This window comes from Dipodomys ordii, unplaced genomic scaffold (genome assembly GCF_000151885.1).
Source record: "Dipodomys ordii isolate 6190 unplaced genomic scaffold, Dord_2.0 Scaffold41, whole genome shotgun sequence".
NCBI classification, from domain to species: Eukaryota; Metazoa; Chordata; class Mammalia; order Rodentia; family Heteromyidae; genus Dipodomys; species Dipodomys ordii.
The window spans coordinates 12,366,063-12,392,300 of record NW_012267257.1 but is presented as its reverse complement, the minus strand read 5'-3'; the positions used below and the strand labels follow the sequence as shown (position 1 = coordinate 12,392,300).

At 37.0% G+C, this 26,238-nt stretch overlaps 1 protein-coding gene across 1 annotated transcript in view; it reads left to right on the top strand.

Annotated features, from left to right (window-relative positions):
- Positions 1-26,238, top strand: part of Spef2 (sperm flagellar 2) — a 160,004-nt gene that overhangs the window by 48,987 nt on the left and 84,779 nt on the right. Inside the window, exons 11-13 of the mRNA XM_013018527.1 lie at positions 18,475-18,694; positions 19,333-19,478; positions 20,685-20,754. Coding sequence (XP_012873981.1) covers positions 18,475-18,694; positions 19,333-19,478; positions 20,685-20,754 — 436 coding nt within the window. The remainder of the gene's footprint in view (positions 1-18,474; positions 18,695-19,332; positions 19,479-20,684; positions 20,755-26,238) is intronic.

Below are 26,238 nucleotides of genomic sequence, written 5' to 3'. Positions count from 1 at the left end.
TATTCCTATATATGAATAAAAAATAAATATTTCAACTTGGAAGATATAAATCTGTTGTAAACTGTCTGTAACCAAGATATAGCAGGTCCAAGGTACCCTGGCTCAGATAATAAACATGAGTCCACATTTGTCATTGCTGAATTTGTTCATGATAACTGCATAATGTAGCAGTTAGTCTTCAATAACCTTGCACCCCTAACATACAGTACCCCTAAGTGATACACCCCAGTTGTGAGCCATGCTTTGCAGAGTGTGTGCCCTGCCTGGACTAAGCTATCACTCTTAACACTTAAATAAAACATATTTTGTGTATTACACATTAGATTTATCCAACAAATATTTGACTGTCATTTGTTTGCACTGTTTCCTAACTAATCATATTTTGAATATAAAATACCCACGTGTGAGGAAGCTTTACCCAAGGAATGGTTTTTCTAGAAGTAGTTTGTCTCCTAATTAGTATGTCAGAGCAGCATCATGGACAGATAGATCCCACTGGATGCCCAGGCAATTTCTAATGAGTTCTCCAGTAAAGCCTGGAGAAGGGCCCTGAAAACCCAATGGACCACAAGTGATCCAGCACAACCCCATGTGCAGCCAGTGGTTAGCAATCTTCATTGACTCCTTGGTGCACCACTAACTTCCCCAAGCCCCAAATGCAAGTCCTTCCTCTGGCTCTTACTGGAAAGCAGGTCTTCCTCTCTATGGCACTTTGTTTTAGCTGCTTTCTAGCAGTTACTATTATTTATTATCTATAGCTTCTGCATCCGGAGAATGAATGAGTCACATAACAAAAATACTTTTATTGATTAGTTCTAGGAGCTTGGGGATGGACATATTGGGGAAAAGGTACTATTTTTTAGTTTTTTGTCAGTCATGGGGCTTGAACTCTGGGTCTGGGTGCTGTCCCTCAGCTCTTTATCTCAATGCTAGTGCTCTACCACTTGAGCCACTATGCCACTTCTGGTTTTCTAGTGGTTTATTGGAGATAAGAGTCTCATGGACTTTCCTGGCTGGGGTTGGCTTTGAACTGCAATCCTCAGATCTCAGCCTGCTGAGTAGCTAGGATTACAGACATGAGTCACCAGCGCCTGGCTTACTAGTTTTTAGTTTTTGATGTTTCTGTCTTCTTTTGTTTTTTTTTTATGGTATACTGACATGTATATCTTCAGGAGGGTGGAGGGGGGCACAGAACATAAGGGAAAAAGGTTGAAAAGTGGAGCTCACTGGACACAGATGGAAAGTAAACTATATAACACATAGATGGAGACAGGAGGAAGGGACTAGAAGAGAGTGAGGGAACAGAATACACTGTGTGAAAGGAAATGAACTCATTACCTGACTCATGTAATAGTAATCCCTCTTTACATCACCTTTATAATAACAATAAAGTAAATTAATTAAAAATACTTTAATTCAATCTGACCATATAGAGTCATTTTTATCTTTTGCTATTATTTTCCTAAACAATACAGTATAAAGTATAACTACTTACATAACATTTACATGATGATAGACATTCTAATTAATCTAGAGATGATTTAAAGTATACAGGAAAATGTACATAGGTTATATGGAAATAGCACATCATTTTCTATAAGAGACTTGAACACAATGGATCTTGGAATTCACAAAATTCCAATGGACAGTTGTATTTAATGTAATACTTACAAATTAAAATAAGTTCATAGATTGCCTATGATTTCTCTGTAGATTTCTCTGTAGAGCTCTGTTTTGTATTCCAACAGCTAAGCTGTGGTTAAATTTTTTATTATTAGAAACACATCATCCATGTTATTTAAATTGCTTTGCAATAGTTTTTAAATTGCAGTTATTTTTACTTCTAATGAAAAAAATTAGTGTCCATCACTCATATTTGTTTGCTATTGATTACATAGATTAGAAAGAATTAATTCTGGTTCACTGTATTCTATATGGAAATAGGCAAGATAGAAGACATTTAAGGATTTTCTGAACTTTTTACCCTTGGTTTTCTGGTTTGTGTTCTGTCATTTGGTCAAATACAAGAGACAGCTTCTACACATCTAATTCACTTCAAACATTTGCTCAGATTTCTTATTTGGTATTGTAGACTAGAATACATGACGGTTAAATATAGCAAGAAGGTAATGGCATTGGTAATCTCAAGAAACTTCAACAAATCTTAAGAATCTCTGAATTTTGGTATAAGGCAGGGCTGAAAGCCAGAAACTCTCCCACTCGAAAAGACCCTCCTCCCACAACCACGGTCCAGGACTCAGAGCTTGTCAGCTACAACTTTTGATACACTGGATCTGTACTCATCTTTGAAATAATGCTTAGTGACATGTCTAAGCTTTTTCTGGGGATAGCTTGCCAGTATATGCCTTAGCAATGAAGTAAAGGCAGTCAAAAGGGTGGCAGTTACCATTACTATGAAAGAAGGAATTCTGTGTAGGAAAATTATATGTGAACGTTATAGTTTAAAAAGTTGTACCAGGCTAGGGATGTATCTCAGTGGCAGATAACTTGTCTAGCACGTGTGAAACCGTGGGTTTGATCTCCAGTACCAGAAAGGAAGAAAAGGAAAGAAGAAGGAAGGAACGAAGGAAGGAACGAAGGAAGGAAGGGAGGGAGGGATTAGGTTATACTGCCTACATATTTCCACATTGTGTGACTATACAGAAGTTCTATCTATATCTGCCTGTCCAATTACCTCTGGTTGGGCAATAGCAGAAGATAGATGAATTCAGAATTCAAAGCTTCTGGAAAAGTTGTTTTGTGTAGGAAGATCATCTCCTTAGAAATGATTGTAGGTAGACTACTACCTCCCTGATGAATAAAGCATAACTGGAGCAATTCATTATTGCATTTCTCAGGTTAGTCACCAGCAACTAGAGTTAGCGGATGGCTTTAACACAAGGAGAGAACTGAAATGAGGTCCAGTGTGATAATGTGTCTAGGATTTGGAGATCAAGAGAAATACAACTTTACATCTCTCTTGTTTAACCAGGCTATTGTGTGTTAGGCAAATACATTGGAGGTACCAGAGTGGTTTAGAAGATAAAAGAATTGAACTAAGAGTACGAACCTGTCATTTGGTGGTGACTAAGCTACTCTTCCACTGGTCTCCTAAGTGAGTTACTTTGAACACAAATGGACTCAAAATGCTAGGCAGAAACTAGCTCACTGTTTGCATTAGATTTATCAGTGAATTCCAGCAGCACTGTAGTATAAGTTTACAATGGAGCTCTCAATTCCTGAGTCCTAGTTGCCCCTTTAGGTAGGTAATTGACTATGGTCAGTTCAAATTTCCCTCCAAACAGAGGCAAATAATCAGTGGAGTTTCTTGTCTTGTTTTTTTTTTTTTTTTTTTTTGCCAGTGGTGGGGGGAGGAAGAGAATTATCATGGGGTCTTGAACTCAGGATCTCACACTTACACTCAGCTTTTTGGTTCATGCTTGTCACCCTACCACTTGAGCCACACCTCTCAACTGGAGCTATTGCTGGTTAATAATATAGAGTCTGGTAAACTTTTCTGCCTAGGTTGGCTTCAAACAGTGATCCTTCAAGTGTTAGGCTCCTGAGAAGTTAGAATTACAAGCCTGAGCAACAAGAGCCTCATTTGAGTCATTTTTTTGTGTTGGGTTAGAATTAAACATGGACATTTCCATACTATTAGATCATAAATTCATCCAATTAGAGAATTGAAGAATACTGCTATTGGGACAAAAGTGATTCGGTTACTGAGAAAAAGCCATATTATATCAGGACCAGTTTTATTTTAATTTTTAATGATTTAAAACTGAGATGTATCATAAGTGAGCTATATCAGAAACAGATTGAACTAATTTGTCTTTTCATGTTAGAATTTATTGAGCAATGTAAATTCTAACACGAAAAGACACATTAGTTAAATTTATAATCAATTTTGTTGACTTTACTAAGTAATAATGATTTCACTTGATAGTAATGAGCTTGATAGCAAATAGATTCTTTCATTTCACTTGTAATTGTTAGAACAGGGGTGTCAATGGATGAAGCTGGTTCCAGGCTTATGGGGCTAGATGAATGGCATTTGGTAATTCTAGTGTGTCACATAAAGTTAGCAGAATCATACTGAGCCTGCAGGCCATGGGACAATCAGGCTTCTTAAGACATGCACAGATGGTTTGATCACTGTGATCATGGTACTGTGGGTGTGTTATATCCACATTAAGTGCCCCTCTCTTTGTATGATCTAGATGAGAGTAGGGTATCAAAAGAGCTCTTGCTTGCTTTTCTAATATGATTTTTACATACTCATGTGCTTCCAACTTACCTTGATAAGTTCATCAGTGGTGTTACTTTAACTGTATAACTTATTCATTTGTCTCATGGTTTGTGCTAAATAAATGGTACCTGCTTACTTGTACAGACAATATATACAATCATTCCTTCTCAGAATCGTTACTTAAAATGTAACAAGCTGCCATTTGTGCTTTTACAAAATAGTCAGGAAAAAAAAGCCTGAAAAACACTGTCCAATATATTATGGTATATCCTCTAGTATTATAGAGTAGGGCACAGTCTAAGTCCTACAGGGTGTATTGACTTTACCCACAATTCCACTCCCAGGCAGAAAACACTAGCTCAGCCTGGAGATCTAGATGGCAGGTGAAGTAGAGCTATCAGTTGCCATTCCCTTAGTACTGTCAGCTCTGTTTTTATTTCCTGCCAATAAATATGGCCTTCTCTCTAAAAGTCCCTATCTTGCCAATGTTGTACCAGGTGGATATACTCACCTCTTGGGCTCTTGGCAATGAAGCTTAGACTCTCTGGCAAAAATGTGTGGCCAGGGAGCTAACTGTACTCAGGCCTACCTAAAAATGAAGCAGCTTCACAGGACTGCCAAGGAAATTCAACGAGGTCCATCATGTTTAAGTTTGTTCTGGAACCTTCTTGAAACTGAGCCCCAACACAGAGCTCATTATATAACATCTCTTTGCTAAGAATTCAAAGCTCAATTTTAGCTTAGCGAATCACTCCTTTCTCTCTGACACCTTGTCAAAAGCCAGATATGCTGCATCAAACCTTTTCCATTGAAATCTGGCTACCAAATAACTCTGTTGGGCTGTGAGATTATACAGATTGAAGTGACAGTCAGGAAAGATATATAACTACCCTTCCTGAGACTGCTGGCTAGTAGCCATGAATCTTTAAATCTGAAAAACAGACTAAAGCAGTACCTTCAGATGCTCTTTAGGGTTTTGGTAGGCCAGGGAGCCAGTACCTGGGAAGTGATTAAAAGGAAAGAAACTGTAGTTCTTACAGTGAATGGCCACTAAACTTTCCATGTTACCCAAGCAATACATAGATATCTATAAATAAGTTGATTTTCTCTTGTGAGATGCCAAGTCAGGCCACACCAGCAAGTTAACCAGGATATCTAGTACCAGAGATGAAATTCCTGGTGTAGCAACCAAGATCAGTAAGATGGTCATAAACAGGAAGAGACAAGGGTGAGATGGAGCCAAGGCCTGAGCATTCCAACGATGAAACAAGATAGGGGAGAACCAGCTAAATACTAAGTTGGCAGGACATAAGGTAGGAAATGAAAAAGAACATGACTCAAAAGCTTGGACACAAAGTGAGGAACCTTGATAATTGACCCAAACAGAGGTACAATGCCTGGAACTGATTTGTACTTTCTGCCTGTCTTCTGACATACAGAAATAAGACTAGTAGACTCCAAGTAAATATCCAGTTAGGATAAAAAATGAACTAGACCATAAAAAATTCTACCATGTAGAGCAGATCTTATTTCTTCATTCATTTTAGAAGGTTCCCCAATCGTGTTAGACCTGAATTCTTTCCTGCCCACCTCTCTGGAACCTTTCAGTCTACCTACTAGACTGAATCCTGACTACTCATATCTAACAGGTTTCCTCTTCCTAAATATGGAAGCAGTTAGAAAAATATTTACCATCATGGAATTTTGATAATAGGAATATAGCCCATATTCTTAAAGAATTTTCTTTCTTGTTATCTATTCATTTTAGAAGATTTTAAGGATAATTATATTAACAATTGAGGCATCTAATACAAAACTTTAGAAAACTGATGTTCTTTAATCCATACGTAATACATACATTAATGAGTTCTCTATTACTTTTTAAGTGAGATCATTCTTCTTGACTTTAAAAAAATTAGCAAGACCCCCCCCCCATCTCAACAAACACACTGGGAATGGTAAATCAGACCAATAACACTAGCTATGTAAGCAAGCATGTGAATGGTGGCCTGGGCCACCCTTGGGCAAAAATGCAATCTGTCCAAAAAATAACTACAGCAAAAAGACATGGTGATGTTGTAAGGTGAATTATCTGAGAAGTCACATTTTGGAAGATGGAATATTGGAGTCTTTATTACACAGTCAGCAGTCTGCAAGTAGTTGTTACAAAAGCCTGCAGCCCCCAAATAAATACACATAATACTGTTAGGAAACAGGCCAGAGAGGAAAGAAAGAACAAAAACAATACCAACAAACCAATTCAGTTCTGATGATGAGCTGAATTGGAATGCCACACCGTGATGAGTGGAGACAAGCCAGGAGACAGGACACAGGACACAATCCTGGAGACATACCTGGCACAGCTTCCTCATGCCTACGCTGTTCCACCCTAATTGGGTCTGGGCAGGGGGCAGGGTCTCAGGACACTTCTAGTCCCAGGCACTGGACTGACAAGTTCAGCAACCAATCAGCCAAGTGCCTGCCTCTATCTCCAGGGACTCAAGTATGCCTATCACTTGAGGAGGGTGGGGGGCATCACCCTCCCCCACCATGAAAACAAGGTAACATCTGCATTTCTCTGAAGCGGAGCCCTCCTAGCTCACCTTGAGCTAGGCATCTGCATTTCAAAAGACAGTTTGTCTCACCTCTAGGCCTTGGAGCTGGGTCCTTGGCACCAGGATGGCTTCAAGAAATTTAAGCTCAGTCACATTACTTCAGCGATAGAGTTCACATAGCAGAGACTTTCCCAAGCTCATGTAAGACCATATTTCAAAACCCAGTACTGCCCAAGAGAATTATAAAGTCTGCTTTTTGTAGAGCTGTTTCCAATATTAGCTAAGCCCATACATTGTACATAGATTCTTGATAGGAATTTCTATTTGTGAAGATGATCATTCCTAATCTTGCTTCTAAGCATGGTGGTTAGATCGTGTCTTTCTCTCCTATTAGAAGTATATCATCTTTCTACTTGATCAAAATAATTAAAATTTAATTTCTATGTATTCACTTATTTAACATATCTATTTAACTTATATCTATTAATTCATTTACTTTTTTGATCACTTGATATTTGTTGAGTGGATATTTGTGCCAGTAGAATTCTAGGTACTCGGGAGTATAAAGTTAGTACAGAGATTTCTCCTCCTTGCTCATAATAGTAGGGATGAGAGATAATCATGATGCTATGGTACTTAACCTCCTTTGTTATAATAAATCAACCTCATGATAATAATGCAAGGTTATGGGGACAATCTCAGGATGAATGGGAGTAAGTTGATTTGTAAAGTATGGGTGGATGTTGGTTGATTTACAAGTATTGCCTCAAAATTTATCTAATCATATGAACAGCATATATACTCATCTGTCTTTGTATTTCCTCTGTGGTTTCATTTAATTTCAGTCATGTAGACCAAACCAAGCTTAAAGAGTATGTTTTCTTTGTCATTACCAAGAATCAACTCCCTCATGAATTTTTTCATTAACTTCTGAAGATTCAAAGTTGCCCTGTCTCAAAATCTTCAAAAAGAAATATACAGATTTTCCAAACAATTAGATTATTGTAAATAGGCAGATAAGTTATGCTTATGAATTTAGATTTGAATTAACAAATTGCATCATACCCCAGTCACTGATACTTTTTGTTTGAGTCCAGTTTAACTATTGATTTATTTTCTAATAGATTGAGATTTATTGGATTTTAATAATCATAGTTGATAGTCTTAACTCCAAATTATGAAATTAATTTTTGCACCACAAATGTCACCTATTTAAAAATAGAAAGCAAAGATGAATAATGATTCAGTGCATTTCAATACCACAGGAAATAAAGCCCATCACAAATGGTAAGAATAAGCAATAGAAAAACCTTTTACTATTTTCTGCTTTATGTCTATACAAAATACTAGATCACAATAGAGAATACACTCTTTTGTGGAGGTTCTTCATCAAAAAATGTTTTAAATTCTCTGTCTTCAAAGATGAAATATAGTAGTAATAGTCTCCAGAAGAAGTTACAGAGTCTACACAAAGTAGACTTTCTGTTCTTGGCTAAATGTCACAACAGCTAATAATCACTATTAATTTTTTTAAAAAACTGTGCTAGTGAACAGGTTGTGAGTTTTGTTCTCAATAAAGACCATATTTTGTAATTTTATGATCCTTGTATGGGGGGTAGACTGAAATTTACAGAGCAAGGTAGATCTCCAATCTTGTACTTATATATTTTCCAAAATGCATCTGGATATGTAGAACTGTAAAGTAGTATTAATATTAAACTCATGTTAAGAACTATTTCCTATATGCTTTAGGTTCATATAATTCAAAATGCAGTAGCAATGAACATGCCTTCCATTCCACCCCTCCTCCCAATAAAACCCAAACTGGTCCTAGGGCTTGAACTCAGAGCCGAGGCCCTGTCCCAGAGCTATTATGCTCAAGGCTGGCACTCTACCACTTTGAGCCACAGCTCTATTTCTGGCTTTTTGTGAATAATTGAAGATACATGGACTTTCCTGCCCAGGCTGTCTCTGCCTTTGATCCTCATATCTCAGCCTCCTGAGTACTAGAATTATAAGCATGAGCCACTGGCATCTGGCTAGAACTGTATCTCTACAGAAAACACATGCTAAGCAGTATTTTTACTAAGTGATATTTACCTGTTATTGCCTGCTTTGACATCAATCTGAAAACTATCAGATGTCTACAATAAGATCTGAAGGATTAAATTAAATGTTGTATGGCAATTTAATTTAACCATGTTTATATAAATACAAACAGTAAAAGACAGGCTTGCTAAAAATTTCTGGCAATTTACTAATGAATTGGTAAATTCTTTGTGCCTCATTTTAGCTAAGCTAGTAATCTTCAATCTAGTTTGATCCTTCTTTACAATTCTTCTGATCTTTTCCATTATCATGTTCTTGATCCATCTTCCTTCAGATGTTTACATGAGTCTTCACTCTGCATTTTTGTTTAGAAACATCATCAGCTGTGTTTCTTTTACTATTGTTTTTTATTGTCAAGGTGATGTACAGAAGGGTTACAGTTACATAAGTAAGGTAATAAGTACATTGTTTGGCAAACTTGTTACCCCTTCCCTTATTTTTTCCTACTTTTCCTCTCCCCCTAAAAGCCCCCCAAAGTTGTACAGGTCATTTCTGACATACTGTCTTGTATATAACGCTCTTGCATTGGTTCCAGCCAGGCACTGGTGGCTCATGCCTGTAATCCTAGCTACTCAGGAGGCTGAGATCTGAGGATTGAGATATGAGGCTGAAATCTGAGGACTGATGTTAGTTAACCCTTGAGCTGAAGAGCTGAGGGACAGCACCCAGGCCCAGTGGTCGAGCCCCATGATTGGGGGGGGGGGAAATCACATAGTACATTAAAAACAACCACAACAAAGAAAAACCTCTTGTGTCCATGTCTTGGAGTTCATTTCACTTACTGTCATCTTATATGGTCATATGTACTTAGCTATTCAGCTATTCTATACATCTTCTAAAATTGTCCTATATGTATACTAATTATTGTAAATAGGAAACCATGAGACCTATGTTTCCTTGGGTCTGGCTTACTTCACTTAAGACTTTCTGTTTCCTGACAAATGGGGCGATGTCATTCTTTCTGATAGAGGCATAGAATTCCATTATATATATGTGTGTGTGTGTGTGTGTGTGTGTGTGTGCGCGTGTGTGTATACATACACACACATACATGCACCACATTTTCCATTTTCTTTTTTTTATTTATTTTATTTTATTTGTGAGCATACTGTACAGAGGGGTTACAATTACATAGGCAGGATAATGCATACATTTCTTACCAAGCATTGCAGCCTCCTCCTTTGTTTATGCTTTACATCCCTTACCAGCCTCCCCCCTCCCCCCTCCACCCAATCCATCCCCCCCCCAACCAACGTTGTAAAGCTGGTTTTCGATATGACAACTTGTACTTCTCATTTTTGCAACAGGTCCACCTGTATCCTTAAATGACTTGTTTTTCCCCATATCCTCCACAAGTTATACTGACATCAAATATAGTGAAAGCAGGGGTGATACTGTGGGGGAGGGACATACAAAGCAACAAAGAAATAATCTTATAAATGCCTGGGTGCTGTCCCTCAGCTCTTCAGCTCAAGGGTTAACTAACATCAGTCCTCAGATCTCAGCCTCATATCTCAATCCTCAGATCTCAGCCTCCTGAGTAGCTAGGATTACAGGCATGAGCCACCAGTGCCTGGCTGGAACCAATGCAAGAGTGTTATACACAAGACAGTATGTCAGAAATGACCTGTACAACTTTGGGGGCTCTTAGGGGGAGAGGAAAAGTAGGAAAAAATAAGGGAAGGGGTAACATGCATGAAAGAAAAAAAACAGTTAAATACATATCTAAGGGTTCGTTTTCCTAACATCACATTATCTGACCTTTTCTGCTTGACTCATACATATACTAGATATTGCAAATAAGGGAAACCATGGGACCTATGTTTCTTTGGGCCTGGCTTACTTCACTTAATATAATTTTTTCCAAGTTTTTCCATTTCCTAACAAATGAGGCAATGTCATTCTTTCTGATGGAGGCATAGAATTCCATTGTGTATATATACCACATTTTCTTGATCCATTCATCTACTGAAGGGCATCTGGGTTGGTTCCATATTTTAGCTATGGTAAATAATGCTGCCATAAACATAGTTGTGCTGGTAGCTTTAGTGTGGTCTTGTTTGTAAACATTTGGGTAAATGCCCAAAAGTGGGATTGCTGGGTCATAGGGGAGCTCTATGTGAAGTCTTTTGAGGAACCTCCATACTGCTTTCCAAAGTGGTTGAACAAGTTTACATTCCCACCAACAATGAAGTAAGGTTCCCTTCTGTCCACATCCCCTCCAGCATCTGTTGTTGTTAGAGTTCTTGATTTTTGCCATTCTAACTGAGATACCACCTCACTCCAGTTAGAATGGCAAAAATCAAGAACCATCTGGGTTGGTTCCATATCTTAGCTATGGTGAATAATGCTGTGATAAACATAGTTGTGCTAGTAGCTTTAGTATGGCCTTGTTTGTGATCATTTGATTAAATGCCCAGAAGTGGGATTGCTGGGTCATAGGGGAGCTCTATGTGGAGTTTTTTGAGGAACCTCCATACTGCTTTCCAGAGTGGTTGATCAAGTTTACACTCCCACCAACCCACAGACCAATAGCCTCCTAATCTTCGATAAGGAGCCAAAAAATTAAAAAAAAAACAATGGAAGAAAGACAGCCTATTCAGTAAATTGTGCTGGCAAAATTGGTTAAATACGTGTGGAAAACTAAACTTAGATCCTAATGTATCACCCTGCACCAGAATCAACTCCAAATGGATCAAAGACCTTGAAGAAAAAGCAGACATCCTGAAAACATTACAGAAAGAAATAAGAGAAACTCTAGGGCTCTTTGGCACAGGCAGAAATTTTCTTAATAAAGACCCAGAAACAGAACAAATCAAAGAAAGATTTGACAAATGGGATTGCACGAAACTGCAGAGTTTCTGCATAACAAAGGACATAGCTAGCAAGATCAATAAAAAGCCCATAGATTGGGAGAAGATCTTCACTAGCCATTCAACAGACAAGGGCCTCCTATCTAAAATATATTTAGAACTTAAAAAATTAAATCCATCAACAACAAATCCCCAAAGAAACAACTGCCCCATTAATAAGTGGGCTCTAAAGACTTAAAGAGAGAGGAAATAAGAATGGCCAATAGATACATGAAGAAATGTTCACCCTCTTTAAAAGAGATGCAAATCAAGACAACATTGAGATTCCACACCCCCCCACACACTTAGAATGGCTACAATCAAGAAATCTAATAACAGATGCTGGAGGGGATGTGGCCATCAGCTGTATTTCTAAGGTGATCCGGCCCCAATGTGTTCCACCAAGTCCTGAATTTCCTGAATTAGGCCAGACTTTAGTTCTTGTCTTAATCTGAACAGTCTGTTCCCTTCTCAACATTCTGTTCCATTGTGTTTGGCCACAGTCCATGACTAATTCAGTGATAGAAGAGGCTTTATTTTGGTTTCTTTGTGAGCAGGCATGCTTTGTGAAGGGAGTGCACCTGAAAGTGCTTTCTGCCAGTGGGAAGAAACGCGGATGAAAGCAGGGTGCCTCCTGTGTGGCACCTAAGGACAGCTTAACTGTCTATAGTCCTTGGAACAAAGCCCCTTACATAAGCAGTATTATTTAATTTTTGCAATAATCCTTGGGAATATATTAAAATGGTGCTTCAGATATGAAGGACAAGAATATAGAGCAAGCAAATAGAGAAATCATTAGAGGAACCTATGTTACCTGATTCATACCTAAGACTTCTTCCTTTAGAACAAGTTAAAATACGGCACAGCTCAAAATCATTAGAACACTGACAGCTTGCTTTTCTTTGTGGCTGTGAAATTATCTAGCCTTAGTTTTGTTTTCTTATTTGTTTATCATCTGATTGGCTACATTATAAATAACAATTATCATTTGTCTAATTAAAAGTCTAGCTCATTACAGTGCATGAAAGGAGAAACAAACAATTATAAGGCAATAAAATCGTATAAATTATTTCATTATTCAACTAAATTTGAATAGTACTGACAATTAGGCATAGAATCACTTTTTAAAAACCCCTAGGCTATTAAGCTAAAGCAAAATAACTTTTAAAATAAAGACTGGTTTGCATAGAAGTGACAGTTAAGTGAATTATATTTATAGACCAATTAGTTCTACCAATTTAAAAAGAAATACTTTGGGTATTTTTTGTTTGCTGAAAAGAATATTTCTTAATATTTGGTGTTTTCCTATGAGAAATTCCAACACCAATCTAGGCAAGTCATCCACAGGATTATCAAATCTGACCTGAACAAATACTATTTTGGTCATATACTGAATATGGAAAGAATATTGGGGATTGGAGACACTCTGTCTGCCAAAGAGCATAAAACATCAGATACTAGGTTCGAGTCCCAGTCTTGGTAAAAAAAAAAAAAAAAGGATATTGATTAAAAAAAGAAAAGACAAGGAGATAAGGATGTGTTTATTGATGCATGATATAGTGTAACTTTTACAAATAATGCCAAAATGATCTAACTAAGATAAATGAATAATACGTTTTTGCTACTTTCAGACAGGAAAAAATAGCTTCATATATAGACAGAATTTACCAAAAGAAGTGATTATCTAATATTAGTTTAGCTAATGATGTATTATATAAAATGAAGGCCCATTTATAAGCTAGAAATATGACTTGGTCATTATTTAGTGAATTAATATTTAAAAATCATATATCATCCATTGGTCATGGTGCTGAGAGAGAAAAAATAAAACACTCAGGTTAGTGATCCATTTTAGCCATGATATTTTAAAACATGGACCTTTTCAAAAGTCAATTCATCCAGAAAATGGTTGGGAAACATGAATTTAACATATAGTGTCTAGATGAAGATACATACTTGCCTTTTTCTTTAAAATAATGAACTGTCTTAAGGCAAGATAAGCAATTCAGATTGGTATTTCTTAAAGAAATGTAAGGCACTCTGATTTTAATTTTTGTCCCTTTGTTTTTTGAGGGGAGGAATTCAAGAGAACACATGAGGATGAAGAAGTTTGTACTTTTTTCACAGCGCCATTGTCCTCATTATTTGGTCTGAGAAGACCAACTTAAGATATTTGGGGGCAAGTGATGTAATAGAACAGGTGCTAATAGAGCTGATAATTTTTGATGAAATTGGGAAGAGCCTTGCATGATGGTTTTAAAGCCATGCTTTAATCCCCCAATAGGTTTAAAACTCCGTATTTGTAAGTTCCAATGATTTTTCAAGCAAGCAACAAAGGTTGGCTGACTCATTGCTAAGTACAAACACACACACACACACACACACACACACATGTTGGGTAATGTAAAATGTCAGTGGATTTGCTGGAGAATCAGGTTCAAAGTCACTCTAGGAAAATAACCTGAACCATGTCAGCAAGAACCTACAAGAAAACAGTTCCCGTGGCAGCTGCCACCACCACGGCATCAGAAACTCCACTCTGTAGCAGACAGCAGTGCTTCGAGGCTTTAGAGCAACTTCTGTCTTTTTCTTAGTTTGCATACTTGCTAGAACGTCCAGAAAAATTAATAGTGTTAATGCTATATATCCGTTTTGTTTCCTGACTTTAATAGAAAAATGTGTATATTCTTTGGTACACCAGTACGTACTTGTCCAAAGAATGTTAGGGAACTCATCTTCAATACCTCAATTTCTAAGAGATTGGGGATCTGAAAAAGTCATGTTTTTAATATTTAAAGTAAGAAATAAAATTTGAATTTTATCAGATGCTTCTTTTGAAAAGATACTATTTTTCAATGAATGCATTAATGTGGAACAGTAATAGGTTTCTAACATTTACTTTCTTATAAGAGTTACACCCACTCAGTCATGGTAAGATAAACTGTTATGTAATACCTAGGTTATGAGTGCAGGTTATGGAATCTGGCTGCCTCAATTATCTTCTAGGTTTTGTCATGATTATTTTGTGACCATGGAAAGGAACTTAGCTTCTGTAAAACTAGGGTTATCATTTGCAAAATGAGGAAGATAAATAATAATTCTAGTAAGAGTTGTGTGAAAATCATTCAAGATAATTCTTGAAACCAACAGTGCATGACCCATAGTGAGCTCAGCCAAAGTCAATAAATATATCTCGTGTTTTACTATCTGCAGTGTAATGATGATCTTAATACTGTGTGCGTTAACTTTTTCCAAAATATTTCCAGGTAAGATTGGCTTGTAATTTTCTTCTAGAATGGTATTTTCTCAGTTGTCTTTGACACATTTCAGCATAAAGATATTTATCCTTACCAAATGTTCTGAATAGCTGTATATTCTGGATGACTTTAAACAATATTTAAATTTCTATATAAGAAATTAAAAATTTTTTTAATTTTTTTATTGTGAGAATACTGTACAGAGGAGTTACAATTACATTGGCAAGATAACGAGTACATTTCTTATCAAGCATTGTTGTCTCCTCTTTGTTTCCCCTTCCAATCCCTTCCCATAAACCCCTTCCCCCACCTGATCCTTCCCCCCACCCCGCCAGGAAAGTTGTAACATTCATTTTCGACATAGCGACTTGTACATCTCATTGTTGCAATAAGTCCACCTGTATCCCTAGTTAAACGATTTTTTCCCCTTCCCCTCCACAAATTATACCAACATCAAATACAGTGAAAGCAGGGGTTATACCGTGGGGGGGGGACATACAAAGCAACTTAGAAGTCATCTTATAAAAACGTTAGAAACAATTCCATGAAAGGAAAAAACAAAAAACATTTGAATACTTAAAAAAAAAAAGAAACAGTTCCAGAACAAATAAATAAGAAATCCTTTCATCCACTCAATAGGAGAATCTAAATCTAGATCTCCTAATTGGATTTCTATGGTGCCCGTCACAGAAAACAATCGCATATTTGGTTTATCGGGGTGAAGTACAAATACTTTCCCCAAACCTCAGACCTTAAAGTAATCATTGAAGTCTCGAGTGAAGCAGCTGTAAAATAAAAATTAAAAAATCCCCAAAGGCCAAGTTACTTAATGGCTTTGCAGAGTACTTCTTAAAACACCGTAATTAGCTGTTGAATGGCGTTTTCATGCGTACCAATTCAACCCCTTCACCTACAGAACAGTGGGTTGGGCTTGAATCTCTTTTTTCACTGTCTCACCCATGACGGTGATCCTCATGTGCTGGGCATGAGCCAGTTCCCACGAGTAGAATTTGCCTGTGTGCCTCTGACACCCCAGATCCCGGCTTCCTCCTCCTGTAAAAGACAAGGCTGCAGAGCATGCCCAAGGTTATCCAGCTAATTAGCGTCCAGAAATAGAATCTATGCCTGTTGATTTCCCAGACTGTTCGCAGCTGATCATTCTGGAGGTGCAGAAAGTACTTTTGTCACCCATTTCTCATAATTAAAGATGTTTAATTCATGCACTGTATAAAATAAGCATATATAATAAGTATATATGTGTGAATATATGTCCATATATAGAAATAAATATGTAACAAATGTGAAAAAAAGAAATTAAAATTCTTCTGTAAACCACTACTATAGATATATAGAACTATAGATATAGTTCTTTATGAACTTTTCTAGTTTTCCACAGCTTTTATCTTTCCAAATGTTCCATTTATCTTAATTTTAAACATTTGTACTTTCTTAGAATTTATTACTGTAATGATTTCAAATTTTAAAATATTTTCAATCTGTAAATTTTTTTTTCGGTCATGGGGCCTGAACTCTGGGCCTGGGTGCTGTCCCACAGCTGTCCCTGAAGCTGTCTTCAGCTTAAGGCTAGCACTCTACCACTTGACCCCAGTGCCACTTCCAGCTTTTTCTGCTTATGTGGTGCTGAAGAATCAAACCCAGGGCCTCATTCTTGTGAGAAAAGCACTCTACCACCAAGCCACCTCCCCAGCCCCCTATAAATCTTTTTAAATATCATTTGCTACCTTCTTTTACATTATGTTGCGACACTAATGACTGTCATTCCTCATTTTTGTGCCAAAACAGTAGCAAGTTTGTCATTGATTCATATAAATTATGCTCTAGTCATTACCAGTATATATCAACACCTTTACTCTCTATGAATTCCCATTTTATTTAAATTTCTTTCTCAGTATTTCTGGTGTTCAGGCCTAAACTCAGGATTTTACACTATCTCTCAGCTTTCTTTGCTCCAGCTGGTACTCTATTACTATGGCCATGCCTTCAGTTTTGGTGTTTTGCTGGTTCATTGGAGATAAGGGTCTTTCAAATTTGTCTACCTGGACTCAGATTAAAAAACGTGATCCCCAGAGCTCAGCCTCCTAAAAAGTTAGTATTACACTGTGAGCTACCAGCACCCAAATTCTTTGATTATTTTTAAGTTACTTTTGTTCATTATTTTAATATGTAGTTGATTTCTTTTAGTTCAAATCAAGACATTTTAGGCTAAAATGCTTTGCAATTTCCCTCAAGTTTAATTTGATTGAATCCCATATTTTTGATGAATCTATTATTTTAATATGCTCCAAACTTTTTAGTTTTAATTTCATCTTTTAATACAAGAACTGCTTTAATTTAAAATTTTAAGTGCTATAGTTTTCATAAATTCTCAAATTAATTTATAATTTTATTATTATGGAGGCCAGGAAATTGGACATCTATAGTTCCCTTGACCTCTCTCAAGTGCCTTAATTATTTTAGCAAGGACAAGAGAGTGAGAGTCAAATAGGTAGACTAAAGGAACATTATAAGACATAAAAGTTCTTTTCTTTTTGTACGCATTATCCTGCCCATGCAATTGTAACCCCTCTGTACAGTATGTTCACAAATAAAATAAAATTAAATAAAAAAAGTTCTTTTCTTTCTGTTTTAATATATTTTAAAATAAGCTATTACACAAAATAGAATGTAAACTATTACATATTGTGCTCTCTGTTTAGTTTCTGCATCAATATGTGTCAATGAAATAAATATGCTTATTTTTCCCTCCTTTTTATTTTTTTAATTTATTTTATTGTAAAGATACTGTACAGAGGGGTTACAGTTACAGGTAATGAGTATATTTCTTGTCGAACCCACTCCTTTGTTGTTCTCCCACTATCCTTTCCCTTCCCTACACTTCCCCGCCCCCCTCAGGAAGTTGTTAAGTTCATTTCTAACATAGTGTCTTCTGAGTATCATTGTTGCAATGGGTTATCCTTTGTCCTTGTTTCAGCATTTTGTTATTCTCCTTCCCTTCCCTGGATCAGATAAATGTGTATACAAGATGCAGGGTACCAGAAGCAAAGACAATGATTGCAAGAGATAAACCAATTAAAAAAATAATAATAATATGGAATGCTTCATGCATTTGTGTCATCCTTGTGCAGGGGCCATGCTAATCTTCTCTGTATTATTCCAATTTTAGTGTATGTGCTGCTGAAGCGAGCACCAAAATGCCTATTTTAATAAACTAAGATTTGTTCTGGTTTTGTTTTAAATTTTGTATACATAAAGTTCATTTTCTACTATCTAATATGAAAGTATTATAGTATTATAGATGTGATTAGTTTTACATAGCATAAAACAGATTAAATAGTATTTGCTGTACTTTGGAGTTAATTTTAGTATTTGCAGTTCTTCAGACCTACAGTTATACTTTTAAGAATATTTATGTTTTGTTACTTTTGCAGAACATGGTTGGAGAGTGGACAGTACCAGAAGAATTAATAGAAAATCTACCACCCTCCAACAATAGTATATTGGGCCATGTGCTTCACAGGCTAATAGAAAAATCTCTTCCTCCTCAAATTGAGTCAACAGAACCTGAAATACCTTCATTTGCTATTAAAGGATGCTTACTAGGGAAAACACTGAGTGGAAAAACTAGCATTCTAAAGGCATTACAGAAAGGTAGGACTTTGCATTTCTTTTCATCCATTATTTCTTTATACACTATATGCAGCTGTACCAGCCCATGTCTATACAAAACTTACAAAAATCTCTGCTGATGATTTATAGAATCTCTATTTTTAATGAGGGTATAACAAGATGATCCTGTGTCATATTGTCCAGGCCATATTTACTCAGGCCATACAATGAGAGAGGTAGTGACACGTGCCTCAAAATAGGTAATCTTGACGGCATTATGCTAAACAAAGGAAGCCATACACAAAAGATCATGTCAGTTGTCATTCATATGAAATACCTCCAAATAGGCAAATCAACAGAGAAAGAAAACAACTGGTATTTGCCAGAGGAATGCAATAGGAGAATAGGGGGTGTTAACCTAATGGGAATGGGTTTCTTTTGGATCAATGCATTTTTTCTGGAACCATTTTGATGAATTATGAGTGTCTAAGTGCCACTAAGTCAAGTGTTTAAATGAGCAGTTAATTAAATGTATGTTGTGTGCAATTTTACAGTAATAAAAAAATCACTTTAACCTATAAGTTACTTCAAAGGGGCCCCAAATGCGGTGTTGTAGCATAAAGCCCAAGCACAAGAGCAATATGTCAATTACCTAAATGAAAAAAAAAATCTTGTTTTAGACTTTCCTATTCAGGTACTTTCTATTGACACTCTTGTCCAAGAAGCCATCCAAGCATTTCATGATAAAGAACAAAGTACAGTGATGCCACCAATTCAGGAAGAGAATGAAGGACAGGCTGTACCTAGTATTCAAGAAGAAACCCAGGCAAGTGTGAATTCGATTGCTCTTGCAGCTCAGTGTACTAGAGATAGGATTCTCAATGGAACACAGAAACCCTCTAGACAAAAGCTCTTTTCAGTAATGGTCCAGATAGTAAATAGTTTAGGTGTTATGAGCCAAAAGGCAAAATCAAGAGAAAAAATTCCTGCACCCCTCACCTGCCTCCCCTTCCCCACTGGTTTTCCTGTATAGAGCATGCAGAGTGGTGGCTCACTAATTGGGAAACATTCTCCTACCGAGCATAAAGCCAGTGTCTGGTGGATGAGGGTGGATAGTGATTGAACTACAGGCTTAGGAGGGCGGGATATAGGTCTGCTGGGGAAACCGATGAAACTGACATCAGGCTAGGATCCCACAAGTCAGTCCTTAACCACTGCTAACATTGAGGTTCCCATCCTGTAGTTGGAGACTAATGCAGGCCCTAGGCCAGACCAAGACAGTGGATGAGACAAGTACTAGAGCCAAGCAGGGACAAAGATAGAGGGGGAATCTTGGATTAGTCTCCAGGGTCCCAAAGGTAGGCCACTTGAATGATGTCTTGGGCCATACAAAAGACTTGGTTTGATAAATTTCACTCACAATGATAATATACTAATCCATGATGCAGTGTAACAGGGTATAGGAGTGGAGGGAGGCTCTCTATAGTATTTATGCAAATCACAGGTACATCATTTACTTCGATCATATTTCTTTCAGCTTTGCATCTCATTTCATTGTTGCATGATGATTCTGAGGGGATTGAAGGGACAGAAAAAGTTTATCCCATTTTGAGAATCATTAATGTGGTTTCGACACCTTATTTTGCTATATGGTTTACTATAAACTCTTGTTTGTCTCATCAGGTTCCATTTTATTTTCAAAATAGCAGGTATATTTTATAGAGAAAATGAAAGCCATTCAAAAGATAGGCTGTAACACAAGTTACTGAACACCACTATATAAGCGATTTTGTTTATGGAAATCATCATTTGAGTCTAAAACCATTAATCTAATTAATGTCATAGATAAAATTGCATATTTTATATTAATTCCCTACCTAGAGATACACAATTAAGAAATTTATGAAGATAGAACAATGTTAATCGCTCCCTCCCTTCTTCTTTTCTTCTCTCCTACCATCCCTCCTCTCTTCCTTCTTCTTTGCCTCTCTCTCTATGCCTCTGTCTCTCTCTTTCTGTTTTCTCCCAAAAGGATTCACAAAGTCCACAAAATATATCATCCGCTGGTCCAGTTTCAGGTGGAGCATTACCAGTAACAGAAGGTAAAACTTTAAGTAAAACGTTAAATCACCTAGACTGTACAGTAGACAGATAGACAAACATATGTGAGCACAAGCATGCTCTCAGAGAGACAAGAGACGGGGGAGAGTTGCACAGTGGTCTACAACACTGCAGAGAATGCGATATAACTCTTATATATAACTGAGGATAAAGGTGAAAATTACCTAAGAATCCTTTTGTTCCCCTCCTTCAAATAATGGTTCAGCTTTGTGCTTAGGAGAGAACAGCCAAGATACATCATCCTCACTCTCCTGGTTTTGCACTCCTTCCTGTACCTCATTGTTTCTCTTCCCTGTACACGTCTGTGTGCAAGTCATATGGAAACTCTGTGGGCTGGTGCTCTGCATTGCATTGAGGGAGTTTGTAGTGTATGGCTCCTCAGCCCACAAACACAGTGGCTCCTTTGGCCAAAAGCAAATGTATAGGCCAGCTCTGGTGGCTTTCTCCTGTAATCCTAGCTACTCATAAGGCTGAGATCTGAGGATTTCATTCAAGCCAGCCCTGAAAGGAAAGTGTGTGAGACTCATCTCCAATTAATCACCATAAAACTGGAAATGGAGCTAAGGCTCAGTGTGGTAGAGTGCTAGCTTTGAGCAGAAAAGCTCAGAGATAGCATCCAAGCCCTGAGTTCAATCCTATGATAGAACAAAAAAAAAGTATATTTATTCTCAATCTTAAGCACTGCCATTAAGACCAAGTTTTTGAGCTTAATAATCTGCTTGATTTTTTTAGATCCTTTGTAGATTCATTGAAGGAAAACATTTTTTAAGTGTAAAATGCTTTGGATTTAAAAAAATTATGCTAGTGAAGACTTTTTCACTAGAAACATCTTCCTCATATTTTACTACAAAGCACAGATCTCAGGATTTAGCATTACTTTATCGCTATCTAACTAGGGTGAGGAGGTATCTCACTGTTGTTTTGATTTACATTTCTTTTATGGCTAGGGAGGTTGAGCATTTCTTCATGGGTTTATTGGTCATCCTTCTTTCTTCTTCAGAGAAGTTTCTCCATAAGTCTTTAGCCCACTTATTTATTGGGCAGCAGTTTCTTTGAGGATTTGTTGTTGGGGTATTTAATTTTTTGAGTGCCAGGTATATTTTAGATATAAGACCCTTCTTCGTTGTATGTCTAGTGAAGATCTTCTCCCAATCCATGGGCTTTCTATTGCTAGCTATGTCCTTTGCCATGCAGAAGCTCTGCAATTTCATGCAATCCCATTTTGTACAACCTTTCTTTGATTTGTTGAGTTTCTGGGTCTCTATTAAGAAATTTTCAGCCTGTGCCAAGGAGACCAAGGGTTTCTCCTATTCCATCCTGTAATGTTTTCAGAGTGTCTGCTTTGAGTCTGGTGTCTTTGATCCATTTGGAGTTGATTCTGGTGCAGGGTGATATATAAGGGTCTAGCTTTAGTTTTCTTCAAGTGATTAACCAGTTTTGCTAGCACAATTTAATGAAGAGGCTGTCTTTCTTCCATTCTATTTTTTTAGCTCCCCCATCAAAGATTAGATGACTATAGGTTTGTGGGTTCATTTCTGGGTTTTCAATTCTATTCCATTGGTCCTAAGGTCTGTTCTTGTGCCAGTACCAAGCTGTTTTGATTCCTTTAGCTTTGTAGTAGAGTTTGAAATTTGATATTGATATTCCTCCAGCACTGTTCTTTCTCTTAAGAATCGTTTTTTGCTATTCAGGGTCTTTTATTGTTCCATATGAATTTTTGGATTGCTTCTTCTATTTCCTTGAAAAATGAGGTTGGAATATTAATAGGTATCGCATTGAATTTGTAGATAGCCTTGGGAAGTATTGCCATTTTCATGATGTTGATCTTCCTAATCCAGGAGCATGGGAGTTTTTGCCACTTTCTAAGTTCTGTTTTGATTTCCTTTTTCAGGTTTTTAAAGTTTTCATCATAAAGGTCCTTCACTACTTTGGTTAAATTAATTCCTAGGTATTTTATTTTTTGTGGGGCTATTACAAATGGAGTTGCTTTCCTGATTTCAGCCACACTTTACTCATTGTTGCCATACAGAAAAGCCATTGATTTTTGAGGGTTAAGTTTAAAACCTGCTACTTTGCCAAACTTTGAATCAGCTTTTGTAACTTGGGAATGGAGTCCGTGGGATTTTTTTAAATACAAGATCATGTCATCTGCAAAGAGGGAAAGTTTTACTTCTTCTTTCCCTATTTGGATCCCCTTTATGTTTGCATCTTGTCTTATTGCTGTAGCTAGGCATTCTAATACTAAATTGAAGAGAAGTGGACATCCTTGTCTTGTTCCTGAGTTAAGAGGAAATGGCTTTAGTTTTTTACCATTAAGTATAATGCTGGCTGTACGTTTGTCATATACAGACTTTATTGTATTGAGGAATGTTCCTTGGCTTCCTAGTTTTTCCAGAACCTTCATCATAAAAGAGTGTTGGATCTTGTTAAATGCCTTTCCTGCATCTATTGAGATAACCATGTGGTTCTTATCCTTGCTCTTGTTGATGTGATGAATTATATTAATTGATTTGTGATATTAAACCAGCTCTGCATCCCTGAAATGAATCCTGTTTGAAGGTGGTGTATGATTTTTGGATGAATTGTTGAAGGTCGATTGGCCAAAATTTTGTTGAGAAGTTTTGCATCAATGTTCATCAAAGAAATGGGGCTATAGTTCTCTTTCTTTGATGAATCCCTGCCTGGTTTGGGGATGAGGGTTATGATGGCTTCATAGAATGAATTCAGTAGTGAACTTTCTCTTTCAATTTCATTGAAGAGTTGAAGGAGTATTGGCATGAGCTCTGTTTTGAAGGCCTTGTAGAATTCCGCTGTAAATCCATCTGGTCCTGGACTTTTCTTAGATGGGAGGTCTCTTATTGCTGTTTCTATTTCAATGCTTGCTATGGGCCTGTTAAGACGGTTTAACTTATCTTGGTTAAGTTTTGGCATGTCAATATTTGCTAGGAAAATTTTGCCAAGTTCTCAAACTTATTAGCATAAAGATTTGAGAAGTATTCCATTATAGTGTTCTGAATCTTATTTGTTTCTGTGGTGATGTTTCCATTTTCATCTCTGATTTTATTTATGTGGGTGTGTTCTCCTCTTTTTCTGATAAGATTTGCTGAGTCGATTTTGTTTATTTTTTTGAAGAACCAACGCTTTGATTTGTTGGTTCTATGTTTTGGGGGGAGTTCTAATTCATTTAATTCTGATTTAATATTAATTATTTCTTTCTGTATACTGGATTGGGGTTTATCTTGCTATTCTTTTTAAGGAGGCTCAGCTGTCTCATTAAATTGTTGATTTCAGATCTCTTCAATTTGTTGAGGTAGGAACTCAGAGCTATAAACTTGCCGCTAAGTACTGCCTTTGCTGTGTCCCCAAAGAGCTGGTAATTTGTGTGTTCATTTTTGTTGAATATCATGGACATTTGAATTTCCTTTCTAATCTCTTCCATGACCCACTCGTGATTCAGTAGTGTGTTGTTCAGCCTCCATGAGTTACAGGACTTTCTTGGTGTTGAGTTCTAAATTTATTCCCTTGTGGTCTGAGAGAATTCAAGGTATAACTTCAATGTTTCTGAATTTGGACAAGTTTGCTTCATGACCTAAAATGTGGTCTATTTTGGAAAATGTTCCATGTGCTGCTGAGAAGAATGTGTATTCTAATGCTGCTGGGTGAAATATTCAGTAGATGTCTGTGAAATCTAGTTGATCTAAGCAGTTGTTTAGATCTGTGGTTTCTCTGTTGAGTTTTTGCCGAGTTCATCTATCTAGTGGGGAGAGTGGTGTGTTAAAGTCCTCAACAATTAATGTCTTTGGATCTATGTGAGATTTGAGGGGAAGTATTGTTCTTTGATAAATTTGGGTGCTCTGCTGTTTGACGAATAGATATTTAGAATTGTAATATCCTCCTGAAGGAGAGATCCCTTAATTAGTATGTGGTGTCCTTCTGTATCTCTTCTCACTAATTTTAATTTGAAGACTCTTATCTGATAGCAGGATTGCAACTCCTGCCTGTTTATGGGGGCAGTTTCCTTGGTAGATTTTGTTCCAGCCCCTCATTTTCAAAATATATTCATTTTTATGGGCAAGGTCTGACTCCTAAAGGCAGCAGATTAAAGAATCTTGCTTTTTAGTCCAACTAGATAGTCTATGTCACCTAATGGGAGAATTATGTCCATTAATATTGAGAGTTAGAACTGAGAGGTGTTTGGTAGTTCCTGCCACATTATCCACCTTCTTGGGGACTACAACTGTGTTTTTTCTATGGTTCTTGGATTCTCAGTTTGGATGCGGTTTCTTGGCCTTTAATGTGGTCTTGTTGGTTTTCTATGTGTAGGACATCTTTAAGTATCTTTTGTAGGGCTGGTTTGGTGGAGATATATTGTTTCAGTTTTTCTTTGTTATGGAAGGTTTTTATTTGACCTTCGTTTAGAAGGAGAGTTTAGCTGGGTACTGTATTCTTGGTTGATAGTTGTTTGTCTTTAGGACATGGCATCTATCATTCCAGGGTCATGCTTTAATTGTCTCTGCTGAGAAATCTGAGATGATTCTAATTGTTTTCCCTTTATAAGTGATTGGTCTTTTCTCCTTGACAGCTTTAATGATCTTTTCCTTGGTCTGAATTGAGCCTGTGCAGATTATAATGTGATGGTGGGATGTCCTATCCTAGTCTAGTCTATTTGGGGTTCTAAAAGCTTATTGTATCTGAATAGGCCTATCTTTTTGCATGTTTGGGAAGTTCTCTGCTAGGATCCTGCTAAACAATTTTCCTAGACCATTAACTTCTGTCTCTAGGTGTTCCTCTACACCCATTATCCTCAGATTTGTTCTTCTGATGGTATGTTCCAAATGTTGATAATATTTCTTGAACTTGTCTTGGATAGTTGTATGTTGTTTCTCTATAATATCTAGGCTGTCTTTAATCCCTGAGATTCGATCTTCTGCATGGTCTAACCTACTGTCAAGACTTTCTACTTTGTTTTTTATTTCTTTTCCTTCTAATTGGTCAGCTTTGATGTCTTCAAATTCTTTGTTGGAGCTTTGTTTTAGATATTGTATGAACTTCTTTACTTCTTTGATTTGGTGTTCAGTGTTTATTCTCAAATCACTTAGTTGATGCTTATTGTTTCCTTGGACTCCCATTCCTTCTGTCGGGCTCCATTCAGCATTCCATTTGTGGTTACCCTGAATTCTTTCAGCTGTCTGTTTATGGATTCCATAAATGCCTCTATTGATCTTTGTCTATTCTCATCCCGCTCTCGCAATTCCTGTATTACTCTTTGATTAGCTTCTTCACGTTCACCCAATTCCTGTCTTTCTATTTGACTGTTCTCAGCCGGCTCATGCAATTCCTGTCTTTCTCTTTGACTATTATCAGCCTGCTCACTCAATTCCTTTATTTCTCTTTGACTGTTCTCAACCTGTTCATGCAATTCCTGTATTAATCTTTGAGTAGCATCCTCATGCTCATGAGATTCC